Consider the following 21,435-nt stretch of genomic DNA (forward strand, 5'->3'; position numbering starts at 1 on the left):
AATCCCTGACTGGCCTACTAAGAAAAATATAGACCTATTTGATAACATAAAATTTAAACTCATGTGGCAGGCACTATTAGCATAGGACAGTTTGCGTCACTGTTATTATTAAAATGCATTGCAAATAAAGGGGTGGAGCTCCGAGATGCAAGGCCTTTCTATAATTTGATAAGAAATGACGATAAACACTAGTAAAGGGTGTAGAAAAACAAGCTGGTGCAATTCAATGCAAAGGGATTTAATGACGCACAAAGAAACGTGCTTGAGTTTAGCATTAGGGCAAGGCAAACAACCTTTTCACTCATTGGACTTACAAATATTTTAAGTGTTGAAACTATTCTGTGTTGAGGAGGCCGGAATGCCGGCATCTTTCTACCTGCTGGGGCAGGGCTGCTGTTTTCTTAGTCAAGATGACAGACAGGTATTACATCTGTAAAACCTTTGATCCAGTGAGGCTTGTTTTTGGAGCATCTGGGCTACAAAATAAAGGCTCCACTTAAAAAGAGGTGCTCCAGTTGGTTGTAGTGCTTTTGGGGAGTGATGGATAGCTCGAAACAATTTAAGTAGATATCAAATGGATGAACGGTTGATATCCACACTCTGGGATTTCTGACAATTTGGAGAGTTAGTTTGGAGTTGTATCTTTTGACCCACAGTGATGTGAACAAATGAAATCGAGTTTTAGAGAGATCAATACATAATAATGCTTTTACTAGAACGAGTGTTTCTGTGCGGGTGCGTATTTGGTAGTGTGAAGGTACGCACTCCAAGCCTTTGACAATAGTTAGCTTGCTGTGGTAAGTGCACATTACTTGAGTGGCTTTAAAATATTAATAAGTCTGTTATAAAAACTTGACCCCTAAGGCTATCAGAATACTGAGTTTGAAATGATGTGTCCCATTTAGATGGATGATGGCTGGAAATACAATGGAGATGTTGAAGTTGTCAAGAGAGAGCAACATGATTCGGGCAGAGCCGCCGGCATGAAGCCTGACTCCAGCCACTTTATTTTGGGCTCATCTAGTGAGAAGGAGGTAGCCACAGGAGAAGATGTGGCAAGCCTGTCCTCTTTCGTACTCCCTTCTTCCTCATCTCTCTCCCACGACCAGGCAGCCTCCTCAAAAGCCACATTCTCATCAACGTCTGGCCTGGATTCAGTGTCTGACTCTGGAGAAGGGAGAAGCTCATCACTGAGGGAAGTTTCAAGGTCCCCGGTAAGTTTAGGAGGGTTCCTAGCCATGGTGACTCAGATACTTGAATATTTCAATCTGGAAACAGTTGTTTAAGCCTTTAGCTTTACAGTACAGATTGTTATTTATAATTACAGAAAAATATAGTATGGTCTATTTTTAACAGAGCGTGGGGGCAGTTGGTCCGTTCCAGCTCTTAGTTTGTAGATCCCAGACAACTTTCCTGACCTGGTAGACCAGTAGTCTCTCGGAGGGTTTGCCTGAGATTCTTATTATTTGACGTTTCTCTAGTTTCTGCTGCAGATCATTAATGTGGTGACTAAGCAAAGCCCTTCTCTGTGGAAATCAGCCAGCTGCAAAGAGAAATTGTCCCATTTAGTGGATGCTGGTCTTTAGGGACACAGCATTTTGTTATCTCGTAAATTTTTTGTGGCTTCTCATACTAATTTCTACTTCGGAATGGCTGCATTTGTGGTTACTCCGGTCCCTCAGTGGGAACAACGAGGCTTAGTTAGAGTTTGACACCTGTGATTCTGAACATTGGGGCTCCAAATAAAACATACCAGCAGATTACAAACGAATGGAATGATTGTGATTTTTCCTGTTTAAAACCCTAACGGATGGCTTTCAACAGAATTATTAGGCGATATATGTGTTTTTTCCAGTCTACACATAAAATCCACTAAAAGTCCTTGTCAAGCAAACAAAGCTTCAAAAACAAAACAAAACAAAAAAACCCCAAAAACCACACACACGCACACACCACACACCCCTAAAACTTATGTTAAGCAACTTGCTAGCTGTATAAACCCTTTTACCTGGATGCAATTTTAATCTTTGGCTTGTTTGATCCCTAAATCCTTTTTGTTTTTTTTTTTTGGATTTTTTTCATTTATGTTTGTTTTGTAGAATTTTCTTTCTTTTTTCTTTCTTTCTTTCTTTCTTTTTTTTTTATTGACTATTTTCTTTATTTACATTTCAAATGTTATCTCCTTTCTCAGTTTTCCCTCTGGAAATCCCCTATCCCATCCCCCTACCCCATCCTTCTATGAGAGTGTTCCCCCACCCTCACTCACTCCCTCCTGCCTCCCCGCCCTGGCATTCCCCTACACTGAGGCATAGAGCCTTTACCATGGTCCCTAAATCCTTATAGTCTTACTGGAACATAGTTGTTTTCCAAGGCAAAAGATAAAATGTCGCTTGAATATGTGAATAAAATAGGTTTATGGGAAAATAGTTTTACATAGCAGATATGTTTAGGTTTATTAGATTTTTAATTGTATAAGAAAATTAAAGTAAAAAAAAAAATCTCAACCTTCCTCCCTGCCTTCATGCTATGGCACTTACTTAGTATCTGAGAAATAAGAGGAATGCAAGGAAAAAATCCTTGATGAATATAGTGTTCAGAAATAACCAGTGTCAGCATTTACAAAACTCTGTTTTGTTTTCATTTGGTGATAGATATTTTCTAGTTCTTGTTGTTCAGCTGCCTTTTCCTGTACATATTTACACATATATCTCTAAGGAAAGTTTTTTTTCCAGCTTGTAAGAATTGTCAGTTATAAATTACAGATACATTTTAAAGGAATTAGGAATTTGGTCATCATTATAGCTCTCAATGGGTAAGACCTGTGTATTATACTTGGGGACCATAGGGCATCAATAGGTGATTATAAAAACAGGACGAGGTGTCTCCTGTCCTGTGGATTTGTGCATTACCTTCCCACTTCCAATGATCAAATGTAACAAAGCAGCTTGCTGAATGTGCTGCCTGTTGGATGCTGGGCCCTCCTTCAAGGTGGCAGCTGGCAAACTGTACCCATGGATTAGGAAAGAGAGGCCATGTGTGGTGTGTGTGCGTGGGTGCATCCTCTGCTCTGGCAACTGCAAGAAGTCCAGGATGAACCTGGCTTGTTCCAGGTTTCCTCACAGTGGATTTATGCTGTCGTCATTAGGTTTGAAGCCGTATTCCGGCTGTGCAGGATTTGGCTGCATTTAACTGTTGGAGCTAGTGGAATTCTTGAGCAGTGTTGTATTTCGAATGGTGACTTGCTTGTCTGTATTTGGACTATCCACTTCTGTGCTACCAGGAGCACGTCTAATGGAGCTGGCTGGCTCTAGAGAGGCTGTGCATGCACAACAGCTGTCTCGTACCATGGTCAGGCTCTTGGTACGTCACTCTGTCAAATGTGTGCCCAAGCTCTCTCTGTAACTCTAGATGTTCATAGGGAAGAAACACCTCGGTGCTTTAGTAGCTGTGGAAAACCATGTTCTTCTAGTCTTTCCCTTCACTCCCCTGTGTTTTTGCTGCTAAAAGGCCTTATACTTATGCCTCCAGGATCTCCCATTCGATGACCCTGTTTAATCTCAGTTGCCACTATTCTAATCCAGGTCCTGTCAATGCACATGGTTGGAAGTAGCCTCGGGTGTGTTGCTCTTTACCAAAGATTCAGTAATTTTGCTGTTCTAGAATCTCCTGAAGCATTCTGTTCTTTGGATGAAGTTCAGGGAACTCTGTGGAATACTGGTATTCCTCATGAATGAGTTCAGATTCCCTTTTTCATACCTCAGGATGAACATGGGCTGGTCAGGCTTCACAGGGCGTTATATGAGTAAACACTTACCACAGTCCTGGGATGTCGTCACCACCGTTTTTATCCTTACCCACAGAAAACTGAAAGCATAGATGGTCACACCACCTGTTCAAGGCCATCCATCGCACTAAGTGCTGGGGTTGGGATCAGAACTCAAGAGTTTGCTGCTGGCATTCGCCTCTGTATTTGCTGTATTCTGGCTGTGTCTCTCAGGAGCGATCTATATCCGGCTCCTGTCGGTCTGCACTTCTTTTTACCCAATTGCCTGCCTCTGACTGCATCAGGGAAAGAGAGGTGCCTAAGGAAGCTAGTTTTGTTTGGGCACACCAGATACGTTAGTCATTATTCTTCTCCAATTTGAAGGTGTTTACTCTGCTTATCTGTTCTTATTCAAGTTCTTCAAAGCCCAGGCCAAACCACCTCTTTCATGATCCCCGTACTTTATCTTCCTTGTTGGAATTGAACCAACCACCCTTGAAAGTTAAACTCACTAATTTCTTCCTTGTTGCAAATATCCTCGTCTTCCCCCTTCATAGATAGTCTTTGTGCCTTTTCAGTCAACATGCAGCTGTCAGTTAATGCTGACTTGACCTACATCAGTGCTGGTCCGAGCTACATTCAAGGCCCTGGTTGCCAGCCTCAAAGTGTGATCCTGATCGGGGAGGCGATTTCAAATGCTTTTTCCGTTCTTGAGTGTGGGGACTCTTGGGTTGACGGGTGCTTTTGGAATCCAAGTTCTGAGATGTTACATAGAAGCATTTTAAAAGCGCCAATGAGGCAGGGGATGGAAACCCATTCTGAACTGTGCTGATAGGGTAGTTTGGCTCATAAAGCGGTGAAGACAATGCCAGGGCAAGAGTTGACCATGACTGTGTTCACCTTGGCCAGTGAAACTTCCTGTTCCTCCCCGTGACTGAGCTGTAGGTTTCCCACCCCTTTTCCTTCCTCTGCCTTCTCTCTCAGAGATTTCATCATCTCCCACCCCCACCCCTACCCCCTCCTCCCCCTCCTCCCTGGGCAATTTAGGTTGCTAGGAGACCAAAGATAAGAGAAAGATTTTGATTTCCAGTACTTCCTGTCTCTTCAACTGCCTTGCCTTGCAAAGCTGGCTTTCAAGATCTCCCCTACAAGCTTGTTATTATAAGTTTCTGTTTTCCGTCCTTTCAGAGCCTCCTGCGCTCAAACACCGCCCAATTCTGCCTCCCAGAATCTCTGCCTCAGCCTTTCAAAACAATTCTTATTAGATAATAATAATAATAATAATAATAATAATAATAATACATTTGAAAGTAGGAAACTTTTTATGTGATTTTGATTCCGTTTATGGACTGACTATGGCTCAGTGGTAAGAGCATTGGCCCCACGATAAGGTTCTAAGTTCAATTCCCCAGTGCCGACAAGGAATCCCTTTAAATATCAGGGGTGATTCTTATTCTAGTTTTAATCCCATGCCTTGTTCCTTACACCTCTGACTAGAGCCAGTTTACTGTGAAGGCAAGAAGCAAACCCATGTTTCTCCTGTTAGCATGGGACTCGAATGTGTCTTGTTGGCTTTCAAACTACGATAGCATGAGTTAAATAGGATTGTTTTTTTTTTTTTTTTTTAGTTCATCTGGAAACTGCTTAATCGGCATGTGTAGTATGTTTAATGTGTTTCCAAGGGAAACAATGAAATTAAGTCTTGAGCCTCAGCCATGGCTGTTGGCACCTTTTAAATGTTTCATTTAATTAATGTCAGTGACCCTCAAAGGAGGCGATATTGTCTTGAAAAACTTGAAAGTTCAGCTATTGACATGCCCCAGGCTTCTGAAAAATGGCCCTCACTCCATTTTCTGATAAGTTAAGCAGTAATCCTGATCAGTTCCTCTCCTCTTTCTTCTTCTTCTCTACTATGGCATGGTCAAATTTTGAGGATTACCTTACATAATTAGGACATTGGCATTGACTTATTCTTTAAAAAAATTAATAGTGTGCCTGTGTCTTTCTGTGTGTGTGTGCTTGCCACAGGCCAGAAGATGGTGTAGGATCCACCAAAGCTAATTTATAAGTGACTGTAGAATACCAGACATGGGTGCTAGGAACCGAACTTGGGTCCTCTATACCAACAGCAAGATAATTATTATTATGGATATATATATATATATAGAGAGAGTGTGTGTATGTGTATGTGTGTGTGTGTGTTCATTGGTTACAGCAGCTGCAGCACAGGTGACAGCTCGTGGTGTAACAGAAGAGAAGTGTAAAATCACAGACCGTGCAACTTTACCCTTTACCACTGAACCATCTCAGCCACTTCTGATTATTTTTAACATTGCTATGCTTTTCACATTTTATAACCAATAGAGATTGAAGTATCTTCTGGCCCACAGTGATAAAGTTATCTCAAACTGGCCTTGATCTCTCAATTCTCATTCCTCAGCCTTCCAGGTATTATGGTTATAATCATCACCCTTGTGCCTGACAATGAAATCATTCTTAAAACAATTCTTTGGAGAGGTGACATATACGTATGAAACTCACCTGAACTGAACTTTTTTCAGAAATGCAGGATTTGAATTCAACCAAGCTGGCACTAGGGAGCTATTGGTAATGTCAAATTTGGGTGTGGTGTAATCAGTATGTTCTATTAGTAGATTTCTGACAGCTGTGGGGAAGGAGGGATGGAGATACAAGAGAAAAACAGGAGGTGGTAAGAAGAGAGAGAGGGAAATATGCCTCTGAACTCTGATGGGGATGTACAGAAAGGGTGAAGAAGATGGGTTCATTTGTGGTCATAGCCCATAAACTTGAGAGCACATTATTGAAAGCACGAGCAAGACAGCAGAAGGAGTAAATTCAGGGGCAGAAGGGAAAGAAGCAGAGAGAGGCATTTCTAACTCTCACCGTGGTTGGGTAGTGACACATGTAACATGTGAAAATCCTTAGGAGGTAGAACATGTCTTGGAGGAAGATGTTTCAATTGTGAAGCCTTTGGACCTAGTGGTTTAAGACGTGTTGGTGAGCGCAAGTTACTTAGAAAGGCTTATGGTCAGAAAGATTGTGACTGGTTGATGACCGATTGACTCCTCAATGAGATAGAAGGGGAAGGACACACTGATTAAGACTAAGCTGTGAGTAGACAGACTGTGGGTGGGGGGCCAGGAGGAGTGGGACAGGGCGACTCAGAAGAGTGCTCCCCAACTTAGGAAGCATTGGTAGGGCCTAGCAGGATGCATGCACTTTAGATAGACACTCGGAAGGCTCGAATCAGCTGGTCAGGGTGGGCAGGGTAGCTGCTATTCCATGGTAGAAAATCTATAGAGGATGCACAAAGGTTTAGCTCTGTCTTTGGCAAGGGAAGATAGCTCCAGTGTCAGAGCGGGGCCATGACTTGAAGGCCACTTTCTTCCTTTTCTCATTCCTAGGAGAACTTGGCATCTACTAAGGAACCTTGTGGACAGAAATTTAAAAGATTATTTCCTCTGCTATTCTGGACTGTGTCACCCAAACGTGCTTTTAGTTTTTATTGAATGTGTAGGGTTTTCTAAGCCAACACATTTGCCCAGTTAGAAACACTGGAAAAGGAATAGTTTTCTCAGTGCTTAAGACTGACTCTGATTTTTTTTTTTTCCCCTTTGGTTCTTTTTTTCGGAGCTGGGGACCGAACCCAGGGCCTTGCGCTTCCTAGGTAAGCGCTCTACCACTGAGCTAAATCCCCAGCCCCCTGACTCTGTTTTTTATGAATTCCCATTGGCAGTGACATGAAAATTATAGCTCATCAACTCTAGGAGAAGTAATTCATACTCTGGCGACATCAGGTCACCTTTGTCTCTCCTTAGACAATTAGAAGTCTGACAGTGAGTGGTGCCATCTCACTTTTAGTGGAGACTTTGGTTCAAATTGTAGCAGTTTCTCAGGGAAACTGCTTTTAGCTTAAACGCTGAGCCGCTGATGGATAACCATTATTTTCTCTTTCCTGGCATGGACAACTGAAACTACTTGGGTAGTTCATTTCTTAGTCATCAAAATAATCTAGGTTTCCCTTGGTAATTTATACTTTTTGTTTCATCCAGTTCAGAAAGGTAATTCCTCAATCATCTTCAGTAGCTTAGATCCTTTGCACTGCACTCACATGGCTTAAACTTTGTAGAGAAAGTTAAGAAATGAGAGGTCCTGCCTGAAATCATTGATAAATAGTTCGTGCATGACCAGATTATAGCAGTGTTTACATGTAAAAAGCCCTGGGCATAATCTAGTAGCACAGGAACCCAGTTCTTCACAGGAATGTCCTAAGGAATTCTATAATAAAGAAGTGATACCACTTCGAGCCTGTGACCTACAACCCTTATCCTCAAACCGCCATCATCTACTTAAGAATTGTGTTTGAGCATATGTAGTGCATGCCTGTGTGCCTGTGTGTGCCTGTGTGCCTGTGTGTGTGTGTGTGTGTGTGTGTGTATACATACACGTATATATGTATATGTCTCATGAAGGATACTGTGTACATAATAAGATTGTCGTTTGAAAGGAGGTCTTCAACCACAAAAACTTTGAAAACCACTGTCAGAGAGAGAAGGCTCTCTGACATTGCATTCAATGTAATGAGGTAACGTGGATGTTAACAGAGAGTCCCCAGTAATGGTCCCTGCCCCGCTCTTCCTTTGCTTGTGTGTTATCCTGAGCCTGGACACGGCAGTCTGGTCGCTCTTAGCCATAGCAAAACCATCTTCCCTGCTAGGAAGTTCAGAGAGGTGGCTGTCTGTTCCTTTATTTAATGCGTTCAGAGATTTTTTTTTTTTCATTTTCAAGTTAGGAATAGCCTTTTGGAGAGAACTCTTCTGGTTTGCTGTTATCGTATAGCTCATCCCTCTATGACTGAAGCTCATTCTCCCACATCCTTTATTTGGAGGAAAAGGACAATGTTCAATAGCCGTCTCCTACAGAGCATGTTTTTTTCACATGTAGTTTGAGACTACTAAAACATCCCATCTCATCTTTCATTCTTCAACTAATAAAACTCCAGTCAGTGGTTTCACTGCGAAGCCCATCATTTCCCTCTCTGTCTTTGTGTAACAATAGACTCTGTACTGCCCTTGGCTTTAAGTCAGATCTTTGTGTGTGTGGTGAAGATGACCACTTCTCTCCGCTGGGTCCCCTCTAATTTAGATGTGTGCTGGTTCTTGCTCAGCAACCAGTGATTTTCTCTGTTCTATTCTCTGTAAACTCTTTCCAAAGGCCTCCCGGTGATAACTTCTATTAGCTATGTTTTCTTCTTCCTTTAGAAAGCCTTCATATCCTCTTTTAAAGAGTTACTGTTATTCTTTTTTTTTTTTTTTTTTTTTTTTTTTGGTTCTTTTTTTCGGAGCTGGGGACCGAACCCAGGGCCTAGCGCTCGCTAGACAAGCGCTCTACCACTGAGCTAAATCCCCAACCCGAGTTACTATTATTCTTAAGAACAAGGACCAAGCCTCATTCATCTTTCTTTTCCAAAGTGCTAGGTACCATGTCCTTCAGAGTCTGCACACAATAAGTGGATGTTGCACAGTGAGTGACTGAACTAGATTATTGTGCTTCCGTGTGTTCATGAAGCGTAGCCCCTGCCTTTGCCTTCCTTTCATTTTCTTGATTTTTAAACATTGTACAGTTTTTCTCAGAGTACTGTTACTTGAATCTTAAATTTACTTTGTGGTTGAAAAACACAGGCGCGAAGCTTATTATGGCTTTGGTGAGCCTGAGGTCTGAGGCAAACTGCAAAATTAAAATGAAGAATTGGCAGTCTGTGATCTGGAAAGTAAAGTAGCTTTGGGAAGATTTGTTTTCAAATTGGTGTGCCTAAGTTCTTTAATGATTAGAAGTAAAGAACTAGAAGACCAATCTGATAAATTCATTATTGTTTATATCTGTTTTTCTCCAAATAAGATGTATGTTAAGTAAGATGTTTACATTTTTTTATTATATTTACTTATTTGTTTATTAGTGTGTGTGTGTGTGTGTGTGTGTGTGTGTGTGTGTGTGTGATTCACTCAGAGGACAAGTGGCAGAGGCTGGGCCTCTCCTTCTACCTTCTCAGGCCTGGTGACTGAACTCAGGCTGTCCAACTTAGTGTTAAGTGTTTTTGCTCGCTAAGCCATCTGCTGCTCAATGAAAGATGACTTAACAATGGCAGCTTACTGTGAGACTGAAATTTGGCTTAGAAAATTATTTATGAAAATCCTGGGGGCTGGAGAGGCGGCACAGCAGTTAAGAACACTGGCCCCTCTTCCAGAGGACCCAGGTTCCCTTCCTAGAACCCGTATAGTGGCTCACAACTGCCTGTCACTACAGTTTGAGAGGATCTCATAGCCACTTTTGACCTCTGTGGACACTGCACAAATGAAGTACACACATACATAAAGACAAAGCACATATATAATAAGAAAAGTATCTTAAGAGAGTCAGGAGGGAGAGGAGAGGACACAGAGAGAGAGAGAGAGAGAGAGAGAGAGAGAGAGAGAGAGAGAGAGAGAGAGAGGAGAGAGAGGGAGGAGGAGGGGGAGGGAGGGGGAGAGAGAGAGAATATGAATGTGAATATGAATATGAATATATCCTGGGCAGTTTAGGATTTGCTTTTGGTTAGTATAGTAAGGAGGGTAGGAGGAGTGTTCTGCTTTTTCCAAGATGCTTTGTTCTTGGGCTCTGGTCGGGTACTGATGATGCTTTAAAGGAGCCACGATCTGTTACTCTTTTTTTTTGTTTGTTTGTTTGTTTGTTTTTTTTTTCTTTCTTTTTTCGGAGCTGGGGACCGAACCCAGGGCCTTGTGCTTCCTAGGCAAGCGCTCTACCACTGATCTAAATCCCCAACCCACAATCTGTTACTCTTAGATGTCTCACTGTGTCATTTCACTCAGATGAGAGAAAATAGAGTTCTGTATTTTCTAGCACTGGTATCAGCAATGTCTTTGCCTCTGTATCCTCATGAACCAGTTGAGCAACAAACACAGCCAGTGGGGCAGGCCTGGTCAATCCGGATGGGCTATTCCCACCGATACCTAATTAGACATTTGTGCGGCACTTGCCTGCTTCGACTGCATATGCTTAATATTGGAGGTAGATTGTTTTTCAACATGCTGTCTGTCATTTTAAAAACAGATAATGCAGGTTACTCTATTTTGTTTTAGGTGATGAATAAGTGGTTTGTAAGTTAGATTTGCTCGTATGGTGAACAAGAGCCTAGACTTTATTCATGGCCAACCCCTTTGTAGGATTAGATTAAAAGGAAGGAAAATGCTGGTTGATGATAAATTTGTCCTTACCTTATTTTAGCAGAAAAAAGTACTCAGTGAAATACATATAAATGAGCATTTTCTCAAACCCAAGGAGGAAAGTGGGAAGCTGCTGTCTTGTGATGCAGTAGTGAAGGGTGTACCTTGGTGTAGCCTCCCGCCTTGCATGGATTGGTTTTCCTCTGTGTGGGTGCCAGGGACACCTGATACCAGCGTTTCATGTTTTACCTTCAGGATCAGTTCAGCGATATGAGAATCAGCATAAACCAGACGCCCGGGACCAAACATGACTTTGGATTTACAATAAAATGGGATGTTTCTGGGATCTCTGTAGCATCAGTTGAAAAAGGTAACTATGACCCTAACTCTGGACCTAACTACACGGTGCTATCTTTCTTCTCTTCTGTGTCTGTGGGAAACGAGAAGCAACTTGATTTGGAATACAGTGGGTACGTGTGGGAAAGATGCATTTCAGTGGAGGCGAAAGATGAAGTTTCTTCCCTGAGACAAATAGTTGGAATTACAAAATACATTTTTCCCCCTTCCTAATTCATTTTAGTTTTGAGGAATCTCTATTTTGTAAGCTTGAGAATTAATTTTTTTAAAAAAGACTCAATTTCTAGAAATGTTAATATGTAATACTTACCTGAAAATTTAGCTTAAATTGTGTTCTGCGGTAGATATATAAGGCATTTAATAGACATGGGGGTTGTTTATGTTGGTGTTTGCAGTAGCTTGACCCAAATGTGTCACACATGCTAGGTCCTCTGTCTGCAGTCACCTCCAGCGAAGAACGATGTTTTTTAAGCATTGTTAATATTTTATCTGTCACTTTTTATGTGTTTATGGTGTTTTGGAATTCTTCAGACTGATTACTTCTCCCACAGCCAGGGTTATGGCCAAGGCAAACCCAGAAACTGCTCAATATGCCCTCAAAGTTGAAAATTAGAGTGGTATCTAGCCTATTTGAGAGGAGGTCTCTCTTTACATATTTTTTTATTATACACAACTGTGTACTGATTTGGCTCTTTTAAAATCGAAGATTGTTGTAATCACGGTGCCTTAGTTTTGTGTGGCACTCTTTTTTCTTGTATTCTCCACCCCCAGAGTTCTAACTGGTGCTCAATTAGAGTATAATATATTTCACATTTTTAACTTAAAAATAATTTCTTTTCTTTGTCCTTTGGAGAGTTAATTATTTCTTATTGGCTGAACTTACGATGTCTCCTTTCAATGTCAATAAAGTACAGCCTATGAAATAATGCCATTGGGACTTCATGTGGTACAGGGATTCAGATATTAGATATATCTGATATATGATATATTAGATATAAAAATATCAGTGTTGCTTCTCTGCTGGAAATGAATAGACCTTGCTGAGATGAAAAAAGTCATTCTCTTTCATTTAAAGAAACAGCAGAGAGCAGACTGCGGGTTTCTCTTTATTCAACCGTCCCCTTTACGTTGTTTAGGTAGCCCAGCAGAATTCTCTCAGCTGCAGGTAGATGATGAAATTCTCGCCATCAATAACACCAAGTTTTCATATAAGGACACAAAAAAGTGGGAAGAAGCTATGGCAAATGCCCAAGAAACTGGAAACTTAGTGATGGATGTCAGGCGCTACGGAAAGTCCGGTGAGTTCCTTCCCACTGTGTCTGGCTTTCTAAATAGGGAAACCCAACTTGGGCAGATGGTTCTAACAGTTGGCTTCATTAATCCTCTCCCCATCCCCGGTTTACATAGCATTGTGCTTTCAATTATTTTGTCATTGTTGTTGGGACAAATCATGAATGGTGCCTCTGAATATTCTTTCTGAAAGTGCTTCACTAGCAAATCTACTGAATTCGACACCATTCGACGATTTCTGTAATGGATCTGGCTGAATGCAAATGTCAGTCAGAAGCAAATGTATCTGCACCTGGGAGTCACAACTATTCTTTCTACTTTAGTATAATGTATTCATTACTTGAGCTTCATGGGACCTTTATGATCACAAAGCTGAGCATTAAAAATGGCACTGTGGGGTAGGTAGTGATGCCTCACACCTTTAGTCCTCGCACTGGGGAGGCAGACGCAGATGGATGGATATCTGAGTCTGAGGGGAACCCTGGTCTACAGAGCGAGTTCCAAGTCAAGAACAGCCAAAAAGAATGGCCACCCAATTTCCTGTTCTCTGTAGTATTTAGTTATACCACTGTCCTCAAACTCCCAGTGGCTCTCATAGCATTTTAATCTGCTTCTTTCACCACTGGGTTTCTGTGTCATAGGTGATGGTTAGGTGGGAAGGGGGCACTGATTCTCTTCAGACCTGTCAGTTTCTGGTATTGGCATGTAACATGTAGTCCCAATTTAAGAAAAAGAATCAGCACATTTGCTAGTTTTCTTGTTACTAACTATCAGAATTTTTAACCTTTGTATCATGGGAAGGTGGTCTGCTGATTAAAGCCCTAAAAGTCTCTGTGTCATTTACATGTGACTTGATTCATCTGTCTGACTGTACATCTGTCTGTGTACATTTTGTATCTGTGCATTCAGTAACTGTCTTCTTTCCACTTTACTGTCTATGTTTGTTCATTACTTGATCTTCATGTGCCAATCAGACTGGGGCAAAGACCAACCTTCCCAGCCATTTGTACAGCATAAAACCCTCAATCTTACCAGTGTGGCTACCAAAATTATAGGTTCACCCGAAACAAAGTGGATCGATACAACTTCAGGAATTTACAGCACAGAGAAGTCTTCAAGTCTATCAGTGACAACTGATTTCTCTGAAAGCCTTCAAAGTCCTGTAAGTAGAACAGAGTAACACTAGAGGCCGTACGTACGTGGGAAAGCAATGGTTTGTGAAATAGTTTTGATACTATATAAAACTCTATATATAGAGTTTGGGCATACTGAATATGTAGACTAAGGGTAGTTTTGAAAATACGTTATTAGTAGCCTGTCATTATTGAGTTATGTAATGGTAACGACATCCCATCATGCTGTTCTGCAATGGCATCATCACAAACCTCTCTCAGACCTGTGGGGATGAGAGAGAGAAATCGTGGAGAACCGCGTGCTATAAATTATCTATCCTCTCTCTAGTCTACTGGCAAAGTGTGCACCGTGGAGCCCTCTTGAAGCATCTTAAGTCCTATGTGGTGAATCTGATGGGCTGGACTGCTTGTGTAACTGAGACATCATCATCAGTTTCATGAATTGATTCAAAAAGTAGAATGCATGGAATTTCAAAATGTGAAAAGCAATATTTTTTTCATACAGTTTTTGAAAAAAAGTTTCTATTTCTAGTCAGAATTTTTCATTTTCAGTTGATAACTTAAACTTTGACCTGAATAAGCTTGTCTAAGGAAGTATTAGTACTGTTTTGAAGGAGTTAAATGTTAAAGAATCATAAAGGGCTGTTTTGCTACGCATTAGTATAAACCCAGCGAGTGAATGACTGTTTTATCTATTATGCCTCTTAGAATATTAATGACTGATTAAACTTATAGTCGTCTGCCTACAGCTAGTCATGAATCCTTTCACAAGTATAGGAGAGTAATGAAAAACATTAAGATTTTACTACACATAGCTGTGAGGAATTAATCAATACCCTGAAAAACTCATCTTGTTTAAAGATATTTTTCCCTAATGAGAGATATATTATTTGGACTTCAGAATGTTAATTAGCTTTTTTTTTTTTTTTTAAAAAAACCTTTCCAGTATTCTGAATCCAAAGAAATCAATGGAATTCATGAGGAGAGCAACGCCTTTGATTCAAAAGGTAAAGATCACTCTGAAATTGCGTCTGTTTGTTCCACATGGCAAGTCATAAGCTCAAGATCTGCCGTAAAAATTAATATCTGAAAGTGGAGGAAAATTGGGACGCACAGCAAGTTACAACCAAGATTAGCATGTAGATGCCATGGCGGCCATGTTAGAGGGAGTCAGTTCCAGCGTGGAACGCTTCAGGAGCTCCAAACAAGTTCAGCAGCCCGCTCGTTTGCCCGCTCGCTCGGGACTCTGGGTATCTGGGTACCTAAGCTACCTGAGAACAGGTTTTCCCAGGACGAACAGCTTCCTGGCTGTGGAGTATTGGCAGAAAGTTCTTCGTTAAACACAAAATGATGAGGCTGCCCTTCACCCCCCCCCCCCATTGTTCTAAAAAGGACAAATGTTTAGGGAGCCGATCACCAATGGCAGCAACAGTTGAGGGAAGTCACACTTGTCTTGAAAAAGATAGCAGAGTGTCCAGGGCGATGTTAGAGTTCTCGCTTTCTGCTCTGACTATCCGGAAATAATTTAGCTACTGCACGCTGCGCGCTATTCCTTAGACAGGCCAGAAAGAGCTTTCGGGTCCGTATAGGCAGGAAAGAGAGAGAAGCTACGTGTCTTACCCCTGAGGCCAGGCCTCTTAGAGTGGGGTTGTGCTTGCTTTGGTGACTTCAGACATACTTTGGCAGTTCACAGATACTTGAAGAAAGCTGATCAAGATGTATGGATCTGCCTTTTCTCAGTGATTATTATCTCCGTCCTTCATTTCTAATGATTAGAAGCTGAGACAGTTTCACCCTTTATCTACATAGTTTTAAAGTAAGAATTGCTTATGTCCCTTCATGGTTCTAAAATCTAAGGAGTCCCAGTTCTGTTCTGCCAGTGACCGGAAGAGTAGAGTCAACTGATAGGATACCTGCATGGAGACCATGGGACCCTATGCTACTTGAGGGTTGTTTAGTTAAAAAAAAAAAAAAAAAAAAAAACAACCAAAAAACAAACCAACAACTTCCAGGTGGAAGACCCACCTTTCCAGCTTGTCCCACAGTCTTGGGACTGATCTGTGGAAGAAGTCCAACTACGTTTTCTTTACATGAATTAAGAGGGAAATAATACTTAAAGTGCATGTATAAGTTCTTAAATGCCACAAAATATTTTAATTAGACATACCTTAAGTTTACCATTTGCTCTATATTTTGTGCTGCTTTTGTTGACTTCCCTAGATACTATAAAAAATTTTCTTTATCACGTTGTAAAACTCCTTTGATAGAGATAATTTTTAGGTTGATTAACCTAAACAAAAATTGTTTCCATTTCTTGGAAGCCTTGTTGTGCCTTAAGATGACAATGGTGTGCCTCCCCTTGCTGTGAATGTACAGCATTACCTACTAAAAATAATTAATCAAGTATTTGTTCCTTTTACTAATTTGAATGTAGCATAGACTACTAAAATATGTGTGTTTGCCTCAAAATACTCTTTATCTTCAGTGGCTACCAGCTTTGTTATTTAGAAAAAATAATATTGCTAAAGACTGGAAAGGTATAGCAAGGGTCATTTAATTTACCAGTGGTAAGAAATTAAAAATGAATGACATGGTATTTATTTTCTTATTTTCCAACTAGCATCAGAATCCATTTCTTTGAAAAATTTAAAAAGGCGATCACAATTTTTTGAACAAGGTAAACCGCGAAGCTAAACTATTGCTGGGCTTTCGTGATCTCCTCTCCCACTCCAGCCTTCTGTAGTCTGTGCTCCCAGGCACCAGTCTCTTTCCATCGTGCCGTTGTGATCCAAGCAACATAACCCATTTCCCTTCTTTCCCCAGGACCACCAGGCTTTTCTTACAGCTCATGGGTCTACCTCTGTGGTAATGGGGCTTTGCGTGTCCTTTGTCTAGCTCTCCAGGTGTCTCTCTCTCTCTCTCTGTCTTTTTAACCTTGTGAAAAAACAAAGCAAAACTACCGAAGCACTGAGACACACGTGTTTTTCCACTGGGTACCAGTAAGACACGAGGGATCTCATTTCCAGGTTCCTGCTTTCTGTCACTTGCACAGCATCTTTGTTAGATTACACCAACATAAGTTTGGTAGACTTCCAAAAACCAAACCAAACCAAACCGATCTGGTTCCGGTCATGGGAAAGACTGTTCTTGAAGAACAGAGTTGCTCGTTGCTATGGGAGGGCTGCCAGTGATGACTCTGTGGATGTCAAAGGAAATTGAGTGGGGATTTGGTTGCATCTAAACCTAGGAGCATTGAGAAACCATCTATGTTGGTGTAACTGCATGGGCTGCCTCGTGAGGTGTGATGCATGTGGCTTCTCTTCATCCTCACATCTGTCTAACCCTCTGTCTCCTGAATGTGGTTCCAACTCTGTTTGGCTCTGAAGAACTTAAAAGTAACATGTAACATTTTAGTTGCAACGTCACAGGAGATTAACTGTTGCCATCTGAAATGTTACTATTTCTTTAAAGATTAACGAAACATTTCAAAAGTTGCTTTATGATACCTGCTGGTTTTGTGTCTGTTGTGTTTATTACCAAATATTCTTCTTAAGGTAGATTAAGTTTCCTCTCAGGCCATAAATAGAAGGAACTTATTAGCTGTGCTTGGTGCTTTTGATTTATAGTTTTTATTTTGTTTTGTTTTTATTTTTTGTTTTTTACTAAATGTATTTTCTGTGGCTATTCAACTGAAGTGTTAATACACATGCAGTTCAATTGTCCAAAGCAAAATAATTCCTTGTCTTTATTCTAGTTTTCTCTCACTTTTCTTCAACGAGCTATTTTAGGGACGGACATTTTCCTGAGTCTTAGGACAACTTAGTTATAGAAGTGAATAATTTGTGACTGCTGAGATTTCAGGAAATTTTCTAAATACTGTGTAAATAGTATATTTTCTGAGATTTTACTTTTCTAGAATTGCACAATGTGTTGACACATATTTATATAATCTCTCTGTAAAAAAGGGATAAGCAAGCCATCCTCGTGTAGCCATAGTTAGCTCCAATGCCAAGGCTAGGAAGGAAAATTAAAAGTTCAAGGCCAGCCTGGGTTAGATAGTGTATAAATAGTAATTAAAAAAAAATGCTGGGCAGGGGAATCCACACCTGTTATCCCAGCACATGGAAGATGGAGGAAGGGGAATTCAACGTTCACAGTCAGTGTTTGCTACACCAGTAAGCTTGAGATCTGCCTGGGTTTCATATCTCAGAAAGCAACAACAAAATATAATAATAATAATAATAATAATAATAATAATAATAATAATAATAGTACAGTACCTGCTGGCTTACACATCAAGCTTGAATACTTGTGTTTCAAATAATACAAGAGATAAAGAAGTCTTGAATTTTTTTTCCTTTTTTTTTGCCATCACATCAGTCAGAAAGCTGCTCATAAGCAAAACAAACAAACAAAAGAAAAAAAAGCCCCCCCCAAAACAAAGCAAAACAAAAACAAACAAACAAAACCATGGAAAATGATCTACTGGGATTGGGAGGTGTTCTAATGTTTGTGTTCTTCCTCCTGTTGAGTCAAACTACCAGAGCCTGTTCAGTTTAGTGAAGCCTAGCACTGTTCCCAGAGTGAGGCACCATGGGTTTCCTCTGTTATTAAATTTGAATTTGGATGATGAGTACAGAAGGGAGAGAAGGGAAAGGTGGCTACATTACACAGAAGACTGATGTCACTTGGTATACTGGCAGGGACAGCTAGTGGTCTAATTCAGTGGTGAAAAGAATTACTTTGTAGCAATGGAAACTCACGTTGTGTTGTTTTTCTTTCTTCCTTCCTTGCCGGGCTGCATTGCAGGAAGCTCTGATTCTGTGGCTCCTGATGTGAGTATTAGACTTTTGCAGTTGGTAATATGTAAGGGAAGTTTGGTGGGACTGGATTACTACACAGTAACATTTCTTGCATTGTCTTAAGATGTGTCAACGTTGATCAGATTGTCATGTTCTAATGCTGGAAAGATTGACGTTGATGTGTGAGACCATGTCTTCGCCATTAGGGTTCAAGCCAGCGTGAGATGAATGATTGTTGAGTGTGGACATGTTTCAATAGATGATTTAGTGACGTTATGTTGTTCTGTATTTACATTCTCTTGTACCATTTACATTCTCTGGTTAGCTTCCGGTTCCAACCCTCAGTGCCCCGAGTCGCTGGGCTTGGGATCAAGAGGAGGAGAGACGGCGGCAGGAGCGGTGGCAGAAAGAGCAAGATCGCCTACTGCAGGTAGCGTCACACAGCCTGAGGCAATCTGAGGCTGGGCTTTCGTCATGCTCTTCTGGCTGGTGCCACTCAGTGTTGAGAAGCAAGTTTGAAAGAAGCAGAACCAAACCATCATCCTCATCACTAGCAAATGCTTTTGTGTCTTGTGTGCAAAGTTTGCACTAACCCTTACTTGGTGATTTTTAAAAACTATCAGGCATTAACCCTTATGGACAGTCAGGGTTAGGGGTTAGGGGTTAAGGGTTAGGGTTAGGCCCAGACTGTGAGCACTTGTCCTTGTTAGCATTAGATGAGATCTGGTTTGCCATCAGCCTCCCTCATCCTAGCTAGAGGCCTTGATAAAGCTGCATTGGCAGTGAAGCTTGGGCACAGGTCTCGCCCCAGGTGCCTACTCTTTCCTGACATCTATATTTTAACTTCATGTAAGACCTTTCTTTCTTTCTCCCCCCCCCCCCCCCCCTTAGGGACTAAACTGATTGGTCATGTGACAGATTGATATGGAGGTTTAGAGACAGCAAAATTGTTAGTGGAAAACATTCTGCTTCCCTTGAGAGGGCAACCTTGGTTAATCATTGTGCCATATTTCCTCACAGGAAAAATACCAACGTGAGCAGGAGAAGCTGAGGGAAGAGTGGCAGAGAGCTCAGCAGGAGGCGGAGAGAGAGAATTCCAAGTACCTGGATGAGGTAGCATGGAGCTCGCCTTGTTCCCATCCTTCTCTGTGCCCTGTTGGAGAACCTATCGAAGAACACCACACCCCATTTTTCCTAGACACACTCTCACCTCTGTAGCTCTTTGGAAATATACTGAATTCGAGTATGGTAGAAATTTGCTTTGATATTTAAACTCTTCTAGTTTTTCTAATGTAACATCAAGTAGTTATTCCTTAGAATTTTGGAGTAGCCTTTCTTCTCCAACTTAGACCTCAGCCACGTGGCACCTTTTTTTTTTAAGTGCTGTAACTATTTTTTGCTTGCCATTAAACTCATCTACAGCTGAATCTATACGAAAGGATACAGAGTCAGACGGTGACATGTTTTCTTTCTTTTCCTGGCTTCCTAGGAGCTGATGGTCCTAAATTCCAACAGCATTTCCCTGACCTCCCGGGAGTCTGTGACTGCCTCCTGGGAACCCAGCTGGAGTGAAGGGTCCAAGTCTCTGGACAGGGAAGGCACCCGAGCCGGAGATGAGGACCGGGGACAGCTGGAAGACGATGCTGTGTATGAGGACCAAAGTCAGAAGCTGCAGGAAAGGCTCATGCTTGAGCATGAGAAGAAAAGGAAGGAGCAAGAGGCTCAGGAAGAGGAGCTCCGGAAGCAGCGGGAAGCTGAGGCTCAAGCTCGGGCTGAGGCAGAAGCCCAGGCCAGGGCCGAGGCTCAGGCCCGGGCAGAGGCCCAGGCCCAGGCCGAGGCTGAGGCTAGAAAACGAGCTGAAGCACAGAAGCTCCAGGCAGAGAGGGAACGAGAAACTTCGGTCAAAATATACCAGTACCGGAGGTCCGTTGCCATAGATGAAAGAGCTGCCCCCAAACCAAGGAGTTTTAGTAGCTGTGGCTTTGTTTTGTCCACCCTGTGTGTCTTTCCCTCTCTGCCATCTTTGCACAAGTGAATCAAACAGTTCAGCGGAGCCTTAGAACCGCAAACAACCATCGTGCGCCTTCAATTCCCTCAGTTCTTGCATGGCTTCCTGACATCAAAACTCCTTGCCAAAGCCAGAAAGTTCTATCTTGGACCTTTTAAGGTCTTAAACCTTTTGACTCTTTCCTGGTTTACTGTCTCCTTTGTTTGCTTGCCTTCTGTGAAAATTACAGCCCTCTGCCTTGGATTTCAGTATGTTCTGGTACCTCTAAAAACGACTTCCCTCACATATGTGTGGCCCACTTACTTGATGTAAACTCCCCTTAGCCTTCCAGAATACCTGATTATACCCCCCTCACCATTTCTTTCTCCACCGCACCACCTCAAGAAGATGTATTGCAAAGCAGCAACTCTTTAAACACATTTCTGTAGCCCTATATTACCAGAACACATTGTTCCCACCCACCCCAGTGAATACTTACTCAGTGAATGGGTGAGCGGACATGCAATTAGCAAATGCCTATAGATCCATTTTCTGTAGCAACCGATTGAATTGCATGTCTAGATCTTAAGCCATAAACACAGTTTACCTAAAGAGACCAGGATACTATTTCAATATTCCTAAAGTAAACGGATGTCTTAAATTTCAATATTTTAATAAAAAAAAATCCTTACTTTTTTAGGCCTATTGATTCCTATGATCTACCAAAGAGAGAAGAAGAATCTTCAGGGCTGCTTCCAATTGACAGGTGTGTGGACTATTTCCTTTTACTTGGGTGGTCCTGGTTGGCTTCAGAGGAGTGCTCCTCACTTTACTCACTATGATTTGTAGAGGGTGTAGCCCT

The 21,435-nt window shown here is 41.5% G+C and overlaps 1 protein-coding gene across 51 annotated transcripts in view; it reads left to right on the forward strand.

The window, feature by feature from the left end:
* Lmo7 (LIM domain 7) overlaps positions 1–21,435 on the forward strand; it is a 202,842-nt gene that overhangs the window by 167,155 nt on the left and 14,252 nt on the right. For 18 of the 51 annotated variants that reach the window (NM_001001515.2, NM_001415119.1, XM_087586230.1 and 15 more), the window contains 11 exon segments: positions 906–1,214; positions 11,260–11,374; positions 12,498–12,659; positions 13,707–13,813; positions 14,731–14,791; positions 16,405–16,461; positions 18,594–18,619; positions 18,912–19,016; positions 19,607–19,699; positions 20,076–20,509; positions 21,274–21,339. In NM_001001515.2, the coding sequence (NP_001001515.2) occupies positions 906–1,214; positions 11,260–11,374; positions 12,498–12,659; positions 13,707–13,813; positions 14,731–14,791; positions 16,405–16,461; positions 18,594–18,619; positions 18,912–19,016; positions 19,607–19,699; positions 20,076–20,509; positions 21,274–21,339 (1,535 nt within the window). 51 annotated transcript variants of the gene reach the window in all.

Source organism: Rattus norvegicus, chromosome 15, assembly GCF_021556685.1.
Source record: "Rattus norvegicus strain SHRSP/BbbUtx chromosome 15, alternate assembly SHRSP_T2T, whole genome shotgun sequence".
Taxonomy (NCBI): Eukaryota; Metazoa; Chordata; class Mammalia; order Rodentia; family Muridae; genus Rattus; species Rattus norvegicus.